The sequence below is a fragment of the Stegodyphus dumicola genome, chromosome 1, assembly GCF_044657685.1.
Source record: "Stegodyphus dumicola isolate Sdum_Otavi_A_Nest chromosome 1, ASM4465768v1".
Classification (NCBI taxonomy): domain Eukaryota; kingdom Metazoa; phylum Arthropoda; class Arachnida; order Araneae; family Eresidae; genus Stegodyphus; species Stegodyphus dumicola.
In genome coordinates, this window is record NC_140768.1 from 126,516,584 (window position 1) to 126,541,160 (window position 24,577).

A 24,577-nucleotide genomic window follows, 5' to 3' on the forward strand; every position below is an offset into this window, starting at 1 on the left:
TCTAGCTTCCGAAATATGACTAGATTCCTCGAATTCAATACCTTCTTTAATCCATAATTAGTGCAGTTCTTGAAAATTGGTGTACCATTTAAAATCATACCAGCATCTCTAAAAATGCTGACACATTCTAAACTGGTATTGAAAGCAAGTTCAACATTTTGGTGACCTCCAATGATGTCATCTACATAAATTTGATTATTTAGAAATTCGCAAGTGGCAGGGTAGGTTTTATCGCATTGTTTCACATGGTGTTTAATGGTTGCAGTCAGTAAAAACGGACTGCTATTTATGCCAAATACCACATGAGTGAACTGATAAGTTGTGAAATTTTGTAGATCACCAAATGGGTTTTTAGTAAACAGAAAACGCATTACATCTCTGTTTTTCTCATCCACTTCTATCTGAAGAACAGCCTGCTTTATGTCACTTGTGAATGCTACAGGATGAAGCCTGAAAGCTAATAGAAGTTAAAAAATGTCAGGATACAAATTTGTACCAATACGTAAGCAGTCGTTCAAAGAAATTTCCCCAGGTCCGTATGAGGATGCGTCGAATACGATACATAGTTTACTAGTACTTTGATCACCAAGAACGATTTCTCTGTGAGGCAAATAAAATGTGATTTGAGATTCACTACCAACAGTATCTGGAACTAGTTCAATGATGTTTTGTTGTAAATAATCTTGTAGAACTGTTTGGTACAAATAAAAAAGTTCGGGGTTATTTTGAAATCGCTTTATAAGTTTCTCAAATCGTTCCAGTGCAATCGCTTTATTATCATGTAACTCAAATTTTCTATCAGACTTCCATGGCAGTCTAACGAGAATTTTTGTATAAAATTTCAGATTCGAATTTTTCCATTATATTAGCGTCTAATGGGTCAGATGATTAATTTTCAGGTTTTATACATAAACTTTCAAGCTCCCAAAATTTCTTTATCTGATTAGGTATTATATCTTTTTCAACTACCATATTAAAGGCTGTGGAAGTATATGTTGTACCTTTAGTGTAACCTAGCAGAGACCAATTAAATAAGATTTCGATAGCTACTAAATAATCTATCTAATGCTTAAGGTTATCTAAACGCTTAAGTTTCCCAGTCACTATATCATAATAATATTCAGCTCCTATCAAAAGAGTAATTTTTTATTTGCAATCCCAAGAGTCTGTGAGTTGTAAACCTTCTAACTGTTTGCCTAAAATGTGTCTATCCAGATTAGGAAGTTTTAAATCAGACTTGAAATTTGTTTAGTCACGAGGGCTTCAAATTCGGTGTTTCCTTGTTCTGTAATTTTATCTTAACAATGCCAAATGTTTTTCTAATGGGTGTTTTATTTCCAAACATAAATATTGAAAGAGCCTCTGTTCGAATAATAGGAAGCTTCAATTTATCTAAGTTTTTTTTTCTCAGAAAGGAATGCATACTACCTGAATCCAGTAGAGCTCTAATTAAATCTGACTGTATTCGAAATGTTATGCAACACGTTTGAAGCGAAATAGTTTTGTGAGAGAATGCTGAAAGAACATGCAAATCTTCTATACTTTTATTTTTTCCTTTTAATTCTTTCTCAGCTCGAAAGCATATTGAACGGTTATGTCGACCTTGGACCAGACGACATCGCTTTTGCATTCCTGCATAGTGATTCGATTTAAGACATACAAAACACCTTGCTTGCTTACGCAATAAATTTCTCTTCTCATCAACTGTCAATGATTCACAGTCTTCAGTAACATGTTTGGATGTATTACAAAACAGACACCAATTAGTTTTGTTTTCTTTAACTGGCGCCAAGAGCTGGTAAGTGGAATGGGTGATACTCCCCTTCCCTCCCTTCTTTTTGTAAACACAGAAAGTGTTTTCTGATTTATGAGCAGAAAGCAAAAAATAGTTTCTCTCTTTCCAGTTCTAATCGAACAAACTGCAATAACTTATCCACATCAAAAAATGATAATGAATCCATTTTAGGACTGAATTCTAAGTTTATATCAGACGGCAGAGTTTTCATTATGGCCGGAATTAACATATAACTGTATTTATCCGGTGTGACTTCTAATGATTCCAAGCTGCGTATTTGAGTTGTCACAAAGTTTGCGAAGTTTTAAAGTGTCACTGGATTTGTTACTGGGGTAAGATTCAGGAGTTTTTGCATGTGTGAGTTTATAATGATATCTTTCCTGCCAAACCTGTTTTTAAGTATTTCGATATCTTCATCATAATTTGGTTCCAAAACACAAAAACATTCTATTGAGTTTGCAGCGTTGCCGCATAAGTACGATTTTAAATAATGAAAATTTTCAATTTTTGTTAAAGATTCATTATTATGGATTGCTACTTTGAAAGAGTTCTCAAAACTTGTCCACTGGGTATAATCTCCATAGAATATAGCGATGGTTAATTTTGGGAGACGTGTACATTTACTGCTTTCGATTTAGAATTAGTTTCGTTAAGAGAGTTTTCATTATCCGAATTTGTTACTTTATTTAATTCTTTCAATTTTTTATTTCCTCTGAACTGCCATAACTGAATTTTCTCTTCGTATTCGATATAAGATAGAATTTCTGTTTCAAATTCTTCTGCTTCTGATTTCAAGTCATGCTCTATCTGAGCATCCAATTCACTCAGAGTTTTCAATTTCATGATTAATTGATCTAAATTTTCTTCTAATGTACTTGTATCAATTTCTTCTTCATTTAATTCCGTTTGGATTCTTTTTAGAATCTTGGACACGGTGGTCCTGATAACTTTTCCTTTCCATTTTAATTTAACAACAGACTCTTCCACCATTGTTACTTTATAAAATAGAAAATTTAGCCTCACCTTTGCTGTCTTCGCACACTTGCAATGTGCTAAATCCAATTTTGCTATGCACCAGCTGTTTCAAAATATTCTAAGGTTATGAGGACTCAACTTCAAATAGCTTTTAAAATGTAATTTGTAATATGTACACGTTATATACAGATCATTAATTAAAACATAGCGGTTCAGTTATCAAACAAATCTCTATATGCTTTCACAATCGAAAATTGAAATCTTTTAAACAGGAAACAAAGTGTTCCTAAAGAGTGCGAAGCATCTAAACATCCATCTATCGAGCTGCCGGTGGAGAGAGTCTCAAAATTCAGATGGCACGTCATCTATCAATTAATCAAAATAATTTCCACAGCAGTTAAAAAGTGCTTTAGAAAAGTGGGTTTTGTTAAAAAGAAGCCACATAGAACTGCAAACCATTTGCAATATTTTGGACATCAGATTCCAAGATTCGTTTTTAGAATACATTACAGCTGATGATAATATTGAGACAACATGTGAAAACACTGACTTCGATATTACAGAAAGTGTTAAAGGAGCTGCAGAAACTGATTATGCCAAAATCAACTGAAGAAAAGCAATACAAACTCTAAATAGAACTCTTGAATTTAAAGGTGGAGATCAGAAAAGCTAAGAACAGTTTTATGAAATTGAAAATACAATTGAAAGACAGCTGATGAACAATCTGAAACAAATACAAGCAGAACAATTCTTAAAGTTTAAAATTTCATTATGTATGTAATTATTAAAATTTTTTATAAATTATGTCTTAAATTCTGAAGTTTTATGAATAGTTTAATTTTAACATTAACTTTTAGTTAATAATTTAAGTATTAATTGTTAGTAACTATCTTATTAAACAAGCTCAAATTTGGTATTATTTGCAATATTGGAATCACCATTTATTAAACTCAGATATGCTTAGAATGAAAGTGATTTCTAGAAACGTTAAGTAGTTGTGTATAATTTACCTTTTCAAGTTTACTATCGCATATGGTATCCCAGTAGGTGTGTTGAAGGCAGGCAGCAATTTCTGAGCCACTTGGTCAGCTTTCTCTTTAAACATCTGCAAATGAAATACACATTTATAAATATCTGTAACACTGAAATTAATATACAACTACTATATTATAATTGTGAACACTAAGATATGAAAAAAATAGGAGGTATCTACCTGCATGGCAATTCCATTTCAAAAGCAAGACTTCAATTCAATTTATAATGCACAATTTGTGTTACTGAACTATTTATAATGTAACTGTGGTTATCTATTTAATTATATATTCCAAAATATTTTATACTTAAATTAATTTCATTTTGTAATTCTTTGACATTTTTTACTGAGAAAATCCCAGAAAAGAAAGTACTTTAAAATATGATAAAAATAAAACAAACAACTTATGTGCATAATATTATGGATGACCTTAATAAATTATGAATTAATCATTTACTTACATAATTATGCAGAAATATTGATTAAACAATATCATAACAAATTCTATGAATGTCTACAGTAGTTTATGATTATTTAAATGAAATAAAACTGAATGAGAAATAATTATTCAATGTATTACTACATGAGTAAATGATTACTTAATTAGTAAATTATTAATTAATCACATATTGACATAAGACAAAATTATACATTAACTGATCAAACAATGATTCAATCTTCGTAAAAAATTCTACAAATATCTAGATTATAAATTTAAATTAAATAATATTAATCAGTATATTTATAATTCAATATTATTATATCAATATTATAATTAAATAATTATTAAATTATTAATTAATTACATATAGATATAAGAAAAAATTATATAATTGACTGATCAAAGAATGGTTGAATCTTCATAAAAAAATTCTATGAATATCTACAGTAGATTATAATTTAAATTAAACAAAATTGTATAAGAAAAATTGTTAATTCAATATTTTACAACATGATTAATTAATTTGAAATTATTAATTAATCATAAATTGATGTAAGACAAAATTATAAATATTAACTGATTAAACAATCACTGAATCTTTGGAAAATTCTACGAATATCTACAGTACAGTATGACAGTTTAAATGAAATAAAAATGAATAAAAAATTATTACTTCAATATATGATCCCTAAATCAATATTCAATTTCTGGTAGTTTTTACAATGCATGGACAACACTACTTCAAGAGAATTTCAAACTGACTTGAAATTCAAGAGAGAAGATAATAAACATTCCAAAGTAAAACACACCAATAGGCAAAGCAACAACCTTTAGTTTGGCATAGATTTTAACCATGAATTTCTTTGCTTCTGATGAAGAGAGAACTGTACCTGTTTGCACTCAAAATCAATAGAGTTTTGGTTAAAAATCTATGCTAAACACAAGGTTGTTGCTTTGCCTGACTGTACCACTTGTATTCATTTTATAATGATTCAAATTACTAAACTATAACATGATTCTAATTTAAAATGTATTAATGTTTAATTAGTTTACACTTTTTATTTATTCCTAAATTTCATTTTGAAATTTTCTCACTTTTATACAGAGAAAACCAAAAGTAGGGAAAGAGAGAATTTATCTATCAAAATACTTTTGAAAACAAAAGAATAATTAATAGTTTGAAATTTGCTAATAATGTACATGGATATGTAGATAAACTTAGCAGTGCATCTTATGTTGATGTGAAACAAAATTAAATACAATTACTAACTAATTTAACACTGGTCGAATCTTCATAAAATGTTTCACAAATGGCTAGAGAAAATTAAGGGATGCACAAAAGAACATTGTGGCCAAATGCAGCCCTTTTAATTGCTTAATCTGACCCACTATGAAATCCTGTGCAATTACATTTTCATATCTTTCCTATTTAATTTTGTACAACCGAAATTAACCAAATAACCAAAATTAGTACACATTTATTGTTACAGTGCTTATATGCATATATACACATGGCTGTAAAGTTGAAAATATATTTACGAAATGTCCAGCCGTGGTAAGACAGCTTCCCCGCAAGGTGGATTTAGGGTTGCCAGATTTGACATGAAATTGCTCATTTGCCGATAAAAATGGTGATATTCCACAGACGGATGGAGATCATTCTGGAATGAATTCTTAATGGATTGGCCCAGAATGTTCTCGAAAGCAGCCCAAAAGCTATATAAACCCTGCCTCTATGTGGAGTAGCAGTATATCACAGTGCGTCGTCGAGTGCTCCGAGAGCTATCGACAGAGCCAAGAACTGTACTCCAGTGCTTTGCCGTGAAGCCTGAAGGCTGTGTTGCTGATAGTTTCAGCATGTTTGTTGTAGTTTTTCAACAACTGTAAACGTGTTTCTGGAGCTGTCCTGAGTAATAACAAATAAATTGTTTTGATACTTCATCAAGAGTCAACGTTAATCACTCCAAATCCACGAACCCGTAAGAACGCAATAATATTATATATGTTAGAAAGCACGTGCATCTGCTGAAGAATACAGTTCTATCATTTTATCAGCTTTCATTCAGAAATTAAAGTATTACCATATATTCCCGTGCATAAACTGAGAATTTTTGTATCTTTTCCCGAAGCTACATTACGAGGGTCATATTATACATGGATCCGCTAGTCTAGTGAAAAAATTCGGAATTTTTCCATTATCCATGAGCAAGTGATCATTGCCAAATATAGCACATTTTATTTCTTTGGATATGAAAGAAATTTTAAATGAAATGAGACATTTATTTTATGAAAACGATTTCTTTTATTTTCGAAATTATTTATAATGCTGGTTTGCGCGTCACTACCAATACAAAAAATCTGATTTGTCAAAATTTTCACCACACTTTCTCCATTCTCAAACTTTGTTTTCATTTATGGAGAAATGTCAAACAGCCATACCATTATTATAATTTTCATCAAATGTGATCATCTGTAGTTTGCAATTTGCTGTATAAGAACTTTTCATCCTACTCATCATTCAGAGAAAAAATAAAATGGCATAGAAGATAAGAGTATTACAGGTACCACAGATTATATACAAGACTACAAATGAATGAAAAAAATAATGCTTCAAAGAAGGTTACCAGAACTAAAACTGTCATCTCTGGCATATGCTGTTTTACTTTACAGTGATTTGATTGTAGAATAATCCACACATTTTACTTGCTTCGCAAAATTTTTGCACTCTTGAGAACATGTTTAAATGTTACAAGAATTTTTTTTTTTTTTTTCAACTTATACATCAGTTTTGAATTTTGGACAAATTTTTGAAGAAAAATGCATTCTTGGCTTGTATTAAAAAATATACGGTAAATATGAACAGTCTTGGGATAAAAAGAGAAATCAGAAAAGGAAGCTTAGGGAAAAAACATTTCACCTCTATTTTTTTTATTTAAAAATGAAATAGTATGCAAATGAGTAATATTTGCAAGTGAATGCAAAGATCAACAGGAACAGATCCCATTTTTGGTAAAACTGCCATTTGCCAGTAATCCAATCCCACTCACTCTTTCTCTGTAAAAATCTATAAAATAATCGAGTAAGCCTGACCTGAAGAATGAAAATCAGGTAGGACAGACATGACCCTGTGTTCACCATCCATGGAGATACTTAAAGTAAATAATAAAAAGTAAATGCATGAAATGCTAGTTTAAACTGTATTTAAAAAAAAAAAAAAAAAAAAAAAAAAAAAAAAAAAAAAAAAAAAAAACTACTTTACAATGGCTCTGCCTGCATGATACACATTAAGAGCAGCTTTTGGGCCCATGGTTAAAAATATTTGCTTAATGCTGATTACAACCATTCAAGTCAAATTAATTTTAATAATAAAACTTATGCTGAAAACAATGATTTAGTACATTAATTTTTGAGAATATATCTGGAAGATATGCCAGTGTACTTAACTTCATGATACCAGCATGATATGATGTAAATACTTATTGATTTTATTTATAAATAACAGGACATTTTTGAAAATCAAGAAGGATCACAGTTTGAAAAATGCTGGTATAGTTAATGGAGAAATACTGTAGATTGCACAATCCTATTATACTAGTCATGAGTGAATGTAAAAAAGCACATTCCAGACAACTCAGAGCAATCTGAAATACATTCTATTAAATAAAATTCAGCAACAGATACTAATTGTCAGTTTCTTGCACAAAAATGTTTCATCACTGAAGTTAGTTTAATTTTTAACCTTCATACACAGAACGAAAACAGACTTGAAAAATAATTCTTACCACATCCCCAGTCATGGCATAACACGATAGTAATCCTCCAATAAACCGTATATTTGTTTCAAACACAGATACTTCAGAATTCTGAAATGACAATATAGTTTTTCACTTTTCAAGAGAACAGCTTCATATCTTCACATAATACAGTTTTTTAACATTTATGGCAGTAACTGTTCCAAAAAGATAAAAATTTAAATAATCTATTGTTCCATTACAGAAAAGCATATTCTGGGGGGACCACTTTTTCCCATGACATTTTTTTGAAAAATATAACTGTTTTAAAAAATTAGATAACTAAGGGGCTTTTACCTTTAAATTTACTTACTTTTAAACTATTATTAGTGACACTATTTAAATTATGTTTTAAAACCATTAAATTATTGAAATAAGGGATAAATTGTCATTTTTGTTTGTTTCTTTTTTTTATAAAGTTTCACTTACCACCAGATATTTTTAATTGGAGATGACCACAGAAGAACAAGCTCTCTAAACCAAGAAGCAGAATTTTTGTTCAACATGTACAGATTTCTTGTTGTTTACAAGAACATTCGAGTCATGTTTTCTGGCTTCTGGAGGTTACAGAGAGCCAAAGATGCTGGAAACTTGCTTTGCTTTTCGGAAAGACGATCAAATTGGCACTATGAAAATTTAAGCTAGCTGCTGGAATGATGCTCACACAATATTTAATTCACAAAAAAAAAAAAAAAAAAAAAAAAAAAAAAAGGATCCACTTCTAACGTTGCCATAAAAATTGCTTTTTTAGGGATCACTTTATGAAATACCTTGACTTTTCCTGATTTTGGCTAAAATATTTATACACATTTCCTGACTTTTTAGTTCGTTTTCAAATTCCCTGACTTTTCCCGGTATTCCAGGTAGCACTGGAAATCTGTTACAATAATATTTAGGTTTATTTAAATTAGACATACTTTTTTTAATCTGAATTATATGCAACACATATTTTCAATAGAAAGTAAACTGTGTGAAAGTCACTTGTTGGACATGCAATGCATTAATTATGTAACTTCTATGTTCAGCAAGGGTATCTTATATTGTATGCTTACAATTTCTCAGATAAACTTTAAACCTTTATAAAAATTGTTAACTGTTAGCTCAAAGGGTTACTTAGTCTTAAAATATGATTTTGAGCTGTTTCCCATTTGATTAGTGTCTGTTGCCATCCAGTAAAACATAAGATATTATTCTTTCATATTTAATCTGTCTTATTAATTAACAAAATACATTACTGAAAAGCAACAGAATTAGTTCTTACAAACGTTTTTTTTTAAACATTTTTATCAGATTGATTTTAAAAAAATTTATTTAATTCCTGATATATCTAATTAAAAACATTAAACATTTTTATAATATTACAAATGTTGTATGATCTTAAATTCACTTAGTTCGAAAACAAGTTTTTCTAATACTTGAGCAATAGTTGCAAAGTAAGATAATAATAATTTATTTACTAAAGAAAGATTATATTATCTTCTAATATAAATTTAGTACAAGTATCAAAAAAGAATGAACCCATATGTAGGAAGTTTAATTCCAAAAATTGTGTTTTAAAGTAATGTGAATGTAAATTATTAAAAATGTTTTACGGGTATGAATGTAAATTATTAAAAATGTTTAAATTAAATCATGAATAACAAAATTTCAAACTTTGAAAAAGAAATTAAATTAAAAGCAAGTAATTATCGCTATTGATCAGAAATTAGTTGACTTTTCAAGGGGAACAAACCAACTCCCGTTCAATGAACAACAATTAATAAATACGAAGGTGTTTCGTCTTTTACTCAAGTAAGAATGGTTATGCCAAACTGGCAAATTAAGTTAGGCCAAATAGTTCCATGAAGTGATGGAATTTAGAACCAAAGTAGAGTACCAAAGAACTCATTCTGAATTAAACATTTTCACTAATACAAGTTTTGAGTGAAAAGCAATTTATGTAGTAAAATTTATAAAATACTTGAGTAAATGTCCCCCGACACCTTCGCTTTTATGCATGTTAATTAAAAACTATTTGTATAAAAATTAAACAGTGGTAATCTTAATTAGAATTATGAAATAAAACTCAAAGTAATTGAAATAAACATTAGAAAATTAAGAAACATAAGGCTATCTTTGCAAAAACAAATCAAATAATAAAAATCGAAAAATGAATATATACGTAGCGTATTCGGAAACTAAGTACCGTTTCATTCTAGCGCCGTCGCAGCGCTGTGGTAGGCGTCCCGCGCATGCGCACTAGTCTTTCTTGTTCACTGACTTTCAATTGTCACCATTTTGGTTGCTCTATGTTGTGTTTTTAGTTTGCTGTGCACATTCAAAATGTTTAAGACAATTAGTTCTCCCGCTGACTGTGAGATTCGTGCCATGATTAAATTTTTGAATGCGAGGAATGTTAACCTAGCCGAAATTTAGCGTAAAGTGACAGAAGTTTATGGTGAATACACGATAAGTGATGGAATGGTGAGAAAGTGGGTAAGAATGTTTAACCCCTTAACTGCCGCGGGCTTATATATACGCCTTGCTCAGCTGATGCGTTAACTGCCCCAGGCGTATATATACGTCCTTCCAAACTGCTATCATTTGCTTTGCGCTGCTACACCTAAAATTATTCGCAAAGTTAACGCATCGGCTGCGCATCTGGGGGGCAGTTAACGCATCGGCTGAGCAAGGGATGTGTGTCCGAAATTCCGTTATCGGCAGCGGGGATACTTTGAATTATTTCAGGCAGCGAAATTGTGAAAAGTAATTTATGGGACATGGGAGGGAGTAGAAATGCTTGAGGAACGTTTGTTGCGGAGTTCTTACGCGAGTGAAAATTTCTGTTAAAATTTTAAATATAATAACTAGTGAATGAAAATTAATTAATTTCTGGCTAATTGTCATGTCCGAACGAGGAAGAAATTTAGAAAAGGAAAAAGTAATGTTCACTGTCAACAAGCTATTTGACAGACAAAAGATTATGAAATAGGCTCATTTTTTTAGTAACAGAATAAGTCTGAAAACAATTAGCTTTTTACATTATATACAATTTTGTAATTACACTATGTACAAATCCTCCAACTGATAGTCATCCAACTTATACAGCCTTCTCAGGTTTAGGAACAAATTATCATATCCCTATCAGTTAAATGATTTAGAGTGAGTATTTAACGCCTGCTCTTTTAAGACAATGGTTGATCAAAATTAATGGATCATACATGTTTTAGAAACATTATGAACTAGCTACATATAATTTGTCATGAATATTATAAATATTACAGAAGGGAAAAATTGTATCAAATTATTATGCTTACCCCTTGATCGAAATTCAGGTTGGCAGCAATCCAGTCTCTTCCTTTCTGATAATCATCATACAGTTCCATAATATATAGAGTGTTGAGGCCATCGACAATCGTCGCTCCCAGAGCGGTCTTACCAAATATTCCCGCAGAATGCCCACGCTTTGATAGGGGCCGCAGCTCGTTCTGCCCCCAGGCATATTGCACGTAGTTGTCCCAAGCATGTTTCATCATCTGAAAAAGATTTGTGATTACACATTTTTATTTATTTATTTATTTTTTGATAAATCAATTATTCTGGCACAATATTATTAAAAAAAACCTGATTTAGACATTTTTTAAATTATACACAGTTTTTACTGCACTGCATATAAACTTATTTCCCTGAAATATTCTAAATTAATGAAACGATCTCTCCAAGCAAGTTGAAAAAACATCAAAAATCGCAAATTTTGAAATTAAACATGATAGTCAATTTTTGTTGCATGAGAGTGAAAATGCTTGTATTTTTATTTTTTTCATAATGAATATAAAACTTTTGGTACTGTTCTGTTGTCAGGAATGGACATATATATGTATGTATGTATGCATCCATGCATGTATGTAATAGAAACAAACTTAGAAGTAATAAACAGCAGGAATTCTGTTGGCGTAGAAACGTTGATCCATAATGAATAGGAAACTTGCAGCAGGCAGATAAAATCTTTTATTTTATTTCAGCAAACATGCTGCAGCCACAACGTGGCACATTATTTGCCCCTACTTCAGTAGGTTTACTACATTTTTTATAACTTGGCAGTAAGAAGGAAGCAGCAGACGGCAGACCAGCTAAGCCTGAGAGTAGAGAGCAAGTGCGTTACATTCAGGGTTAATTATTAATTCAGAACAAGTTAGTTTGGGTTCTCAATGCATTTTTGATTGTATAATTATAATTAATACTGCTGTAAAATTTTTATTGGCTGTTTCAGTTCCATTTACATAATCACAATTATGTAAAAGTCATATGACATGGATTAATTTCGAAATGACACAATCAAAGAGAGATTACTATTTTTAGAACAGAAAAGGGAAAATAATTTATGCTGCTAATTTTAGATTTTATCTTTTACATATTCAATTTTTCTTACAAATTCCCCACACCCTTTTAAGAAGAAAAAGCCTTGGTGACAGAGAAGCCTTTTTAAAGAGGAAGCATTAAAGCAGTAGCAAATGAAGAAAAATGTTAATCATAAAATATTGATCAACATAATTAATTAAATAACTGTAAAGTATAATTTTTAGAATCCTATTAAATTTTTTAGCATTTGAGTACAAAAGTCTTTTTGTTTTAGAGTTCACATAATCATATGTCTTCTTGGGAAAATATTCGTCATCACAGAGTATCACAAAAACTTCTACGTAACCATTACTTATTCTAATTAACTAAAACATATAAAAATAGATGACACCGATTTCCATGTTGATCAATTATATAGGAGGAGTAATACTGCAGAAATTATGTTTCACTCTTGTGATCTTTTCATTTTCAATTCCTTATTTTACTGAATTGGAAGACCATGAAGTACTTCTAAACAAACATTTCCATCAGTAGGTCTACCTATTTGAGCTAACCAGTGTGTCTGTTCTGCAGCAGTGGCTCAGGGATGCTAAGGGAATTACTTAAGAAGGCCTCAGGTCCATGCATAAGGCAACTGGTCTTTGCTAAATGCACTAATACATTCCGTAATTAAAAAAGTATAATAATAATATATATATAAATTACAGTTAATCATAAAATGAGAGCCTTCAACATTCTCCTATATGAGGAGGATTAAAGGGTCAACCATGCAGAGGTAATAACAGGCCTCTCTTTTGAAACCAGTATTCCCTCCGCATACTCTATCTATACTTAACATAAAAATTACCGCTAAATTTTAACATGCATTTATCATAAACTCATATTACTTATCTGTATTAATTTCACTTATTTTTTATAGTCACTTCATTCTCAGAATAATTATAAAAGGCCTTAAAATTAATTCAAACACTTTTAAAAGTAACTCATAAATATGATTAACTACATTACAATTTAATAATCTTCCCTGAAAAAAAATTTAAATTCTTTGCTTATTTAATTCAAAAAGTTGTTTAAACTTGACCATACAATTCTTAATTTTTCATTTTCATAAAACAAAGAAGAAACAGTATTTCAAAATAACATTTAATTAATAATTCTAATTAGTTAATTATTTCGTAGTAATGAAAAATTTAAACATACTCTATTAGCAGAAAATATCAAATAAAATGTGCCAACTAAATTAATAAATGCAATATCATTAAATGAAAATATCAGAATACTTGCGTTTTCATTCTTCGAATACTATGTAGTACTATGTTTTTATCTTAATACAATAAGATTAAATTATAAGAGTTTGAATTAAAACTTTTCATACAAAATTTAAAATCCACTGAACCAGCATCAGTTTTGTTTCACTGAAAAACAGTAACTTAATACACTTTGACTGAAAGAAAGTCATTTGGACAAACATAAGGTTGTATATTAAAATGCAGGAATGAGAAATGGATTAGAAGGATATCCCACAGTTCAAAATGCACAAAGTAAATGACACTTGATGACCTCTGTTAATTTTGATGCAGAAGGGAAGTCTCTGGGCATATGGGTAGTTCAAAACACTTTTTATAAACACAGACTAATGAATGGAATAGTGAATCATTTTGTAGTTGACCGAAAATAGAATCCTATTGAGCCTGAAGCACTTAAATCATAGATGATTTCAGAGTATAATTTTTTTTTTCCTTCTTCTTTTCGTTGACACTGCAATTATCATTGACAGGAGCAACAGGAGCAATTATCAACGCAGGAATTAAAAAATAAGCATGGCACAGTCTTGCATCAAAATTTGTTTCATTAGATATGCATAAAAAGTGATGGCCAATCCTGTGGACTCAATTGTGACAAAAAAGAGAAAAAGACATAGCAATATTGCACATAGAACATAGATTTTAATAACAGCCTCTTAATTCCTCATTTTTAATTTGGTTATTTCCTTTCTATTCTAAAAATAACGATAACATTTCTGGATTGTGTAATTTCTAGATTAATCTATGCCACAAAGATTGCACAATGCTGATGATATAGATATTTTTGAACTTAAACTCTTGAGAATTGAAAACTTTGAAAATCAAAAGTTTTATCTTTGGTGAGTTGCCATATTGGATAAATGCTTACTTTGCTTGTATCTCTGTTGCTGCTGGATGAAGTTTCATTTTGCTGTATTCTCTTCCTACTGCAATAATATTCAAAAAAGTAAATATTCTGAAAATAGGCACAATTAGAGTGCCAAGTGAACTGTGGCTATAAATGTGATTTTAAATAAAAATATAATTAAAATGGCCTCGACTGTTAAATTTTTTATTCATCGTGGATCGGCATTTCAGTATTCTTCCTCTTCAATACAGATCTAAGTTCTACATCTAAAAATACTGCTATGTCTTTCGCTCTTTTTTATCACATGTACGCATGTATGTGTTCATGTATGCATATACATATACCTATATACACGTTCATACATTTCTAAATCCAGTCTCGATAACAAAACAGTACCAAACTTTCCCAAATACACGTATTCAAACCTGAAGACCTCTTTAATTGTTAAGATTTTGTTATTTGTCCAAAATTATTATTTTTTTTTAAATCTGGAACTGCCCAAAAATGAATATTTTTGTCATCTAAAACATTTTGTAAATGTCTATGATCGATAATTGCAAAAATAAAGGCTAGGAAAGGGGTTTGGGTATATATATATTTTTATTTTAAAACTAAATTATCATAATATTATTTCCATGCAATATGCTGCCCATATCTATTGTGGTTTAGTAACTACTGGTTGATTTTTTTTTAGATATTTATAGAGAATTTTGATTTTTGCTGGTTTTGAATTTCATTTCTTTCATGTCTTTGTCAATATGGTTGGTTCTAAATCTCTTATTTCTTATTTACCTATCTATCCATCTACATATACATATATGTAAAATATAACAAAATATGATAGTTGCTTTGAAAATAATTGGTGATCTTAAAATTAAGATTCCAGATTTGATGCTCTTCCCCTAAATTCATCTGTTCTCCCAAATTTGAGATTTTTCTGTGTTATGTATCACTACTGGAAAAGGGTAACTAAAATTAATATAAATCAATCACATATTAGCTCTACTTATACCTCAGACTTGGTATAAATACTCTTGGCGGAATAACTACTTCATTCTTTTACCTAGCTCTACATTGCTAATGTCTTTCCGTTTCGCTTCTCTAAAATGCCTGCATCTTAATTTTAAGAAACCAATGTAATTTATCATATTTCATTATGAATGAATCATAGAAATGCACCGGATTTCATTATGATTGGAAAAATATCTACGGAAATGATTTTATATGCATGAAAATAAAGACTGGAAATTCTTCAATTTCATGTTTTGTTATCTTCATCTGTGAGCCTTCACCATATGCCACAACGACTGCAAGCTGATTCCTCTTCTATGCTTCAAAAATATTACATATATATATACTTTTAGTACTGCCTACTGCAATAAAAAAAGGGAGATGTTATAGTAGTCCCATATACAAAATTTCAATGTTCTACGGCTAATCATTTTAGAATTATGCAAGATACATATATGCAGACATCATGCAAGGGGAAAAAAAAAAAAAACCCATTTGAATCTATTTTTCAATACACTCAAACCTGTTCTTGTTTGGTCTTTTTTCTTTTCTTTCTTTCTTTTTTTTTTCTTTTTTTTTCTTTTTTTTTTTGCTGTAGTACTCTGATAAGATGACTACTAGTATAGCACAAAAACAAGTTTAAATGTAAAGAGTTCTTTAGTCTGTTTGTGGATACACACATACTGTCCCCCCCAAAAAAAAGGTAAAAATGGATTTGGGAACTGTCAAAATGGACACTTCCACTGAAATCAAAAACTCCAAATTTTTTTTGATTACAATACTTATTTTCAGATATAATGCACCATCAGAGTATTTGTTAAGCTTTTCTGTGCTCTCATCAAGCTTGCAACACTTTAATATTTATGTGCCTTTATTGCAAAATTAGTAAGCTTAGTATTCAATTAGCTCCTATGGCAAAAATTGTAGTAGTAGTCCATTTTTTCCTGTGTCATCGAAAGGCTAAGACTGCTGAATGCTGGGAGTTTGACTTATCGATCCCACACAAAAAGGATAGCTGCATGATTGGTTTTCAAAGTCTTTTCCATGCATAATGTGAATAACAAATAATTTCTCTTAGAAAATGTTCCTCATCTTAGGCAGATAGCCCTCATGTGCTTTGCCATATTCAGGTAACCTAATTTCCTAAGACCTCTCAAATATGCAGCGAATGACAATCAAAATTCACCCGCAAAGGTGTTTGAAAGTGACACACAGGTACCATAGTTAGAGAAAATCGTTTTTATGACACACCTGCCATCTTCTGGAATATAATATTCCCATTTTCTAAATTTTGTTAAAAAAAAAAAAAAATGCTGGTGGTTGGAGATCTATGTATTAGATCATTCAATGTCTAGATATGTATTAGATCATTCAATGTCCAGATTTTGGACTTTGCACCATACTAAAAGATTGAAGATGCAATTTTTTTAATTGCAGTTTTATATATGTGTTAATATAGGAGCACATGCATGTGAAACATTAGTACACACATGAAAGTGAACACATATCATAAGTTTAATGTTACAAAAATTCCAAAACGGGCTTTTTATTATGGATTATTTTTTATTGTGGCATAGCACAAAAAGGCTATCTGTTTAAGGAGAGGGATTCTTTGAGAAGTTTTTCACCAAAACTGGCTTATATTCACGTTACACATGGTGGAAATCACGAGAACCAAGCATGCAGCTAGCTTGTTCACCTGGGATCGAACTCACAGTGTTCAGTATTTTTAATCACTAAGCTGTTTGAAGGGACAAAAAATTGCCCAAAGACTTTGCTACAAACTAAAATGGAATTTAACAGACACCAGACAAATCCAGGAACTTCCAAATCTTTTCTTGAATTAACACTTTTTATAAAAAAGTTTTTTTTTAATTGAATCCTTTTACATTTTTCTCTATAATATGCATCATACAACACAATCACAATACAAATATCTGCTTATAAATAATGTACTAATAATTGAATAATAAGAATGCAAAGGTTTGGAAAAAAATGGCTTATTATATTTATGCCTAATTACTTCTTGTATTATCATTTTTAATTTTACATATATAAAAAAATGTTTTCAGAAACAAGGTCACAGATTCTAATTGCATAAAAGTTTGATTCTAATTATTCTGAGGGCTGCACTGTATGTCTCGATGCAATTTATTTTTCCTATTTGGCATAAAAATGCTAACTTAATTTTTAAATTTAATTTCAAAAGTATTCAACTTGTTTTTTGCTTTCCATTAGAGTTTTGCATCTTTGTAATTTTTTTTTTAAAAAAATATTACTGATTTAAAAAATATCAGGTTTTAATGGAAGTTTCCTGCCACCGCAAAAAAGTCTGCGCAAGCAGTTCACATAGGCGTGTTCAATCACATTCTGTCAAATGAATTTTTGGCATTTCAAAGGGAGAGCTCTGCTTTAGAACACTGTCCTGTGAAATTTGTAAAAAAATATAGTTATCATTAAGTACAAGGTGTCTGAAATGGAAGGATCACACTACCCAGATTAGAACCATCATTTACTTCCAGTTCTGTTGCAAAAAGTCAGCTACAGAATAACACCAAATCATGCGTATAGCTTTAAGTACTAATGTTGTATCATATAACACTGCGGAGGTTTGGTACCAAAAGTTAAAAAACAAGGACTATAAAATTACGAAGCACAGCGCTGTGGTCGGCCTGCTAACGCTGATGAGACCCACCTGCGAGAACTTGTGGAAGACTACTCGAGAGCTTGCTAAGCAGTAAGACGTTATGGCCATGTTGATTAGTTTTGCTATGCATCACATAAACTTGATGTACAAGTTCAGCCGCTGGGTGTCGCATGAGCTGACTCAAGCAGATAAGCACAATAAGGACTGGATCGTCACTTGTGATGAAAAGTGGATTTTTTTCAACAACACAGGCTGAAAACGGGGCTGGTCTATGTCCGGTGAACCCATTGGGCAGCGTTGCAAAGTGCAATTTGACTAACAAATCATGCTTTGTATCTGGTGGGATTCCTGTGGTATTATCCATAAAGAGTATCTAGGAAAAGGTAAAACCCTCGACACTAAGGCGTACAGCAAAACGCTAGTCCGTGTTGACACTGCTACCAAGGAAAAGAGAACTGAGTTCTGGACTCGAATGGGATCTTTTGCCATACCCACCATATAGCCTCGACATCGCTCCTTCGAACTTCTATCTTTTTACAGACCTGTAGCTCCATCTTGCTGGTGTGCTATCTTCCATTCTGCACAAAATGTCTGAAATGAGGTTGATCTGTTTTTGAACTCATGGCCACCAAGTTTCTGGGCCGAAGGCTTTGAAAAGTACCAAAACATTGGCAGAAAATCATAAATTTGAATGGTGATTACTACCTGTACTAAAGACACTACTTTAATTTTTTTCCTAATTTTATTAAGGACTTTTTTGGCAGAAAATCATAAATTTGAATGGTGATTACTACCTGTACTAAAGACACTACTTTAATTTTTTTCCTAATTTTATTAAGGACTTTTTTGGCAGAAAACTTTTGTTACAAGTAGATACATTCAGTAATTTTAGTGCACTTCCCCCCTTACATTTATTCTATGATTTCCTCACTATAATAAATAATTCAATAAACAATTAATTATCAATTTTATTAATTTTTTCCCCTTGTAGTCAATGGGATCCTGATTATGCTGATCAATCTGTCACCTCGTATTCCACAATCAACCCCTTGATCATGATTGATTCCCTTCAAAATTTCATCTACCCTCAGGGTGTTATTACAGACCTCATTGGGAGCCCCTGAACTAACCTATTTGCAATGAAAATGACTTCTATATTTCTATGAATGTGTATTAATTTTATCTCATTTTGGTTTCTTTTGGGATCACTGTGTGAAATTTTCTGCAACAACTTTCTTGCCCAAGAACAAAGATATTTAAGCATAAATCCTTAGTTTATTGTGCCCAAAATGTTTATAAAGCCGTTACAGGTTTAAATATATCCTCCAATGCACATAAATCAGTCCCAAGGAATCTTTCCTAGCAGAGGTCAGAGACGGGAAAGAACAACAAGATAAGAAAAAGATAAAATTCAGCAAAAAGTATGTGATCTGATGCATTTTTCTAAGTAACTTGAAAGATACACTAGAGCAGCATTTCACGATGATTATTGGCTTGTTGACTGGTAAAATTTGTGAAAAATTTTTGAGGAGGCTCAGGTGCTGGGCACTTCAACAGGCTCCTAGGCTGGGAAAGCCACATCCTGTATATAGCACATGTGAGATGGCATATCATGGCATAGTTCTTAAAAGAGAAAAATTTCTCGTGATAAGCAGTGGACGTTATCAGCAATGGGTGAGCCTTGCACAAGTACAGTACAAAGAGTTAGTCGAATCCTAAGCTGGAGATGTAATAAGCAGAAGTTTCAGTAACAGATGCTACTGCTACGTCGTCCGGCGCTCAAGTGAAGAAGGAACAAATTGCAGAGAAGGTCGAGGAGGTGCAGGGAGGAGCTACTGGGTCACGTGTGCCAATGGTTGATCTGAAAAGAAAGTGCATATTCTTGCTCGTCAGGCATTGGTTGGGGGCGGGGCTTAATTACAAATTTTTCTTAACGAAGATTCAAATTATAAATTAGTTAATACTGGTAGAAATAAAAAACTAGAATACGTATGAAAGTAAAGGCATCATGTGCTGAGATAATATAAAGTGGCCTAAATAACTATTATGTGAGAAAATAAAGATATTTTGTAAAGTAAGGTAGTAAGAATAAATTTAGTAGTACAAGGGATTAAATGTAGATGGCAACACTTATGTGTGTCTTAGAAGAACCTAAAAATATTATTTCAAATGCAGTTATATGATGTGATTTTTGGTTAAAAGCATTGGAAAATGAATCTTAAATGTGGGCACAGCAAGGTACAGCTACATCAGATGCCGGAGTACTGCTCCGGGTCTCTTTTTGTTTTTATCATCAGTGTAATCGTAGTTCAGTCTGGGTATGGAAGTGTTGTTGACTTTTTCGATGTTGTTGAAGAATTTTTTTTTTTTGCTATTTTTGCAGGGAGGAGCTACTGGGTCACGTGTGCCAATGGTTGATCTGAAAAGAAAGTGCATATTCTTGCTCGTGAGGCATTGGTTGGGGGCGAGGCTTAATTTCAAATTTTTCTTAACGAAGATTCAAATTATAAATTAGTTAATACTGGTAGAAATAAAAAACTAGAATACGTATGAAAGTGAAGGCATCATGTGCTGAGATAATATAAAGTGGCCTAAATAACTATTATGTGAGAAAATAAAGATATTTTGTAAAGTAAGGTAGTAAGAATAAATTTAGTAGTACAAGGGATTAAATGTAGATGGCAACACTTATGTGTGTCTTAGAAGAACCTAAAAATATTATTTCAAATGCAGTTATATGATGTGATTTTTGGTTAAAAGCATTGGAAAATGAATCTTAAATGTGGGTACAGCAAGGTACAGCTACATCAGATGCCGGAGTACTGCTCCGGGTCTCTTTTTGTTTTTATCATCAGTGTAATCGTAGTTCAGTCTGGGTATGGAAGTGTTGTTGACTTTTTCGATGTTGTTGAAGAATTTTTTTTTTTGCTATTTTTGCAATGCAAATACTGATGCTATCAATGTTTAGTTCATTGTGGATGGCTTCGTTTCTGAAGTACAGGGAACTATTGGAGATTCTTCTCAACGTGATATTCTGGCATTGCTGGATTTTAAGCACGTGGGTTTTACAAACATACCCCCAGACGGGACAGGTAGGTCGGGTAGACGGGTAGGTTACAATTGGTCGCAGCATGGATCTGAATACATGAAACTTGTTATGGATAGGTAAAACAGAGTTTCGGGCAATTAAGGGGTTAAGTAATGCTTTAGTACCCCAAAACTTATTCAGGATATGTGTGATGTGTGGGGTCCATGTGAGTTTTTGGTCTAAAATGACACAGGTATTTGACTTGCTTGGCCCAGGGAATGCTGACGTCATACATCTTGAGGGTGATACTCAGATCGACAATTCTTTTTTTGGTGAAGTACACAGCTTCTGATTTTTCCACGTTCGTTTTTATTTTCCATTTTAGCATCCAGGACTCTAATGCATGGATGTTTTCTTGTATTTTGTGTACGACTGCGGCCATGGACGCGTCTTGGTAGAGGATCGCAGTATCATCTGCATAAAGTGCTAGTGTAGTGAGGGGGTTGTGAGGGATGTCGTTCGTATAGATTGAAAATAATGCAGGCGAAAGTAAACTTCCTTGACGCAAGCCCACGAAAGTTACTTTTCATATGGAGTGAGTATTGTTATAGCGAACGACAAAACGTCTATTGTAGAGATAGGAATTAATGATGTTTATGGTGTAATCTGGGAAACCCAGAGTGATTAATTGATGTTTTATTAATTTTCTCTAGTGGTAAATAATTTTTTGGCTTCAGCAATCCAAAGTACAACACAGGCATGAGTATTTTAGTAGTAGTAACTTATTCTGAACAAAGTTTTGTTGAAAAGCTTTTGTTTGAAATCCTAATTCTTGTTTTTTATGCTCAAAATATGCACAAGGTTAATTTGCCAGCTTTTAATGTTTTAGACTAAATATCGTAACATTTTTTATGGTTTTGTAGCATCATTTACAAAAACTTCATTTCAAATGATACACACCAGAAGTACAATTTCGCCCCGCATATATGGGCCAAAGAATAAATCCATGCTTTAAATATTCATGATTGCAGTGCATGGTAAAAGGTGTCTTTCTCTCTCTCTCTCTTTTTTTTTTTTTTTGCAGACACCTAAGTTCTGTTTTCTGTCATTCTTTCGAGACGTTGAACTAGTATTAAAAAAACTCAATACAGTCAAAAGTCGTTAATTCGGACACCCGTAATCCGGAATGATCTATAATTCGGACCTCAAAGCTAAAATCTTTCTGCGCATGCGCCGCATTGACGCATGCGCATAGGCGTTTTACTCGTGCGCGCAAGACATTTACGACTGCGCATATGCATCTGCGCAAGTGCAGAATATGTTTTCGCGTGCGCGGTTAATGTATAACGGACGGTATAAGCTAAAATTATCTAATTATCTATTTCAGTTAATGTTGATAATTGCGTTGTTCCTTAATCTTCAAATTGGATCTGGCTTATTATTTTTTGCAGACTGTAAGAGCAATTTTCTAAAAGTAAGCTTGAACTTTCAATTATGTCAAATAGAATTTCCGATGCTGGAGCTCCCAAAGGATCTAGAAAACGAAAGTATGTTTCGATGTCCATCAAACAAAAAACGAATTGCTACAAAAAATGGATAAAAGCATGTCCTTTGTTTATCTAACCGTTCCGAAATCTGTTTATCAATTTCACGCTGCTCTGCGCGGGGGGGAGGGGGGGCACGTCGCGGCGCGCAATGAACTGGAAGTTGATCTGTCAACACTATCGTTATCTTCAGGGCAGATGTTTTTATTTATCGGCTTATAATTCCTTACTAAATGTAGTATTTAATTTCGATGTACTCCGTCTTTCATATGATTTAAATCAAATTCCTCGTCATTATAAATATCACGAATACAAATCACATAGTTTTCTGGTTGCAATTTTCTAATTTCGGCTATGCGTAAGGTATGCTTTACGCATCCGCGCGTTAAAAGAAATGTTTAATAAAGTAAACAAATAAATATTAGGCTTCTTTTTTGGTAAATTTGGATACCCTTTAGATCATAATTGCTCATTATTTTATAAATTACGGTTTCATATTTTTAATTTTATAATTTCTGCATGCCATCTTACCAGATTTAAACTGATGATCTATAATCCGGAAAAATCGATAATCCGGAATCGCCGAAGTCCCGACGAGTCCGGATTAAAGACTTTTGACTGTAGCATCCTTGTTTACAGTCTAGTCTAGGTTATTAAGAGCTAAAAAATAATTTTTTCTTAGAACCTACATAAGTATTAAAAATCATCAATAAACTTACTTTTATATTTACCAAAATGAAACAGGTTAACTGGTAACAAATATAAAAGTAACCAATGGTCAGCAACACAGATAGTACTGCTGACTATTGGTACACACACAAAACTAGTACCTGAGGAGGTGGATATCATTAACACACGAGATTTAAAGCACATTTGCAATGACTGCAGAAGCAAAGTGCTCTGCAGAGATGATACCTCTGAACGTTCTCCGGACTGTCTGCCACATTTGATGACCATTTCAATTATGCACCTGGATGCAATTTACTTTTCTGCATAGTAGAATTACTGCAATCCTTTCTCTACTGTAAGCATTCTGTCCAGTTTAAGAAAAAAAAGTGAGAGGTTTTAAGTGACAAATGTGAATAATCTCCAGTGCTGCCAACTTTCAAAGACAAAATTATGGATTCTAGATCTTAAAATTATGGCATTAATGTAAAAAATATCATGCAAAATTTTACTATTACTTTTTGAATATAAAAATGTTTTTAACTTGGACAGGAATCTCGGATGACCGGTCAGCAGTTGAGAATCCCTGCACTAGAGCATGCTATGCTTATGATTTTTTAAAGCATAGAACGCTTTTTGAGTTCTAAAATTTTTAAGGAACACTAGAGTATTTTTAGGTTTCTAGTTATAAGAAATAAAAGACAGATGTATTAGGTAAACAAAATAAATGTTTATTCTAATTTTTATATTGCACCTATAAAAAAATTAGTTTTTAATGTTACAAAAAATAGCCCATTAAAGTAATTAAATAAAACAAATAATATAAAACAAAACCTTTTTAGGTTTCAATAACTTCAGTATTTTTCATTAAGCTTTTTGAATGCATCGTGAAATAAAGTGATTGTGAAGGAAGAACTGAAGGACTTTTCCAATATATCTCCTCTGCTATTTATTAAATCACCACTTTGTTTAAATCTCAACACTTATAATCACTCTGACAAAAGAAGACATAAGTTTTCTTTTTAAATTTCTTTCAAGACTTGTTTTTAAATTGTGTTAAATATATAATAGCAGACAGCATTCTGCTCTTCTCTAACCTCAGCTTCCTAATTTTTCAAAGAACCCAAAGTTCTAAATTGTATTAAATACATATAAA

The 24,577-nt window shown here is 31.7% G+C and overlaps 1 protein-coding gene across 1 annotated transcript in view; it reads right to left on the reverse strand.

Annotated features, from left to right (window-relative positions):
- Positions 1–24,577, reverse strand: part of alpha-Man-Ia (alpha-Mannosidase class I a) — a 94,080-nt gene that overhangs the window by 54,443 nt on the left and 15,060 nt on the right. Inside the window, exons 2-4 of the mRNA XM_035351284.2 lie at positions 11,333–11,551; positions 8,028–8,108; positions 3,781–3,875 (exon numbers count right to left, since the gene is read on the reverse strand). Of these exons, the coding sequence (XP_035207175.1) occupies positions 3,781–3,875; positions 8,028–8,108; positions 11,333–11,551 (395 nt within the window). The remainder of the gene's footprint in view (positions 1–3,780; positions 3,876–8,027; positions 8,109–11,332; positions 11,552–24,577) is intronic.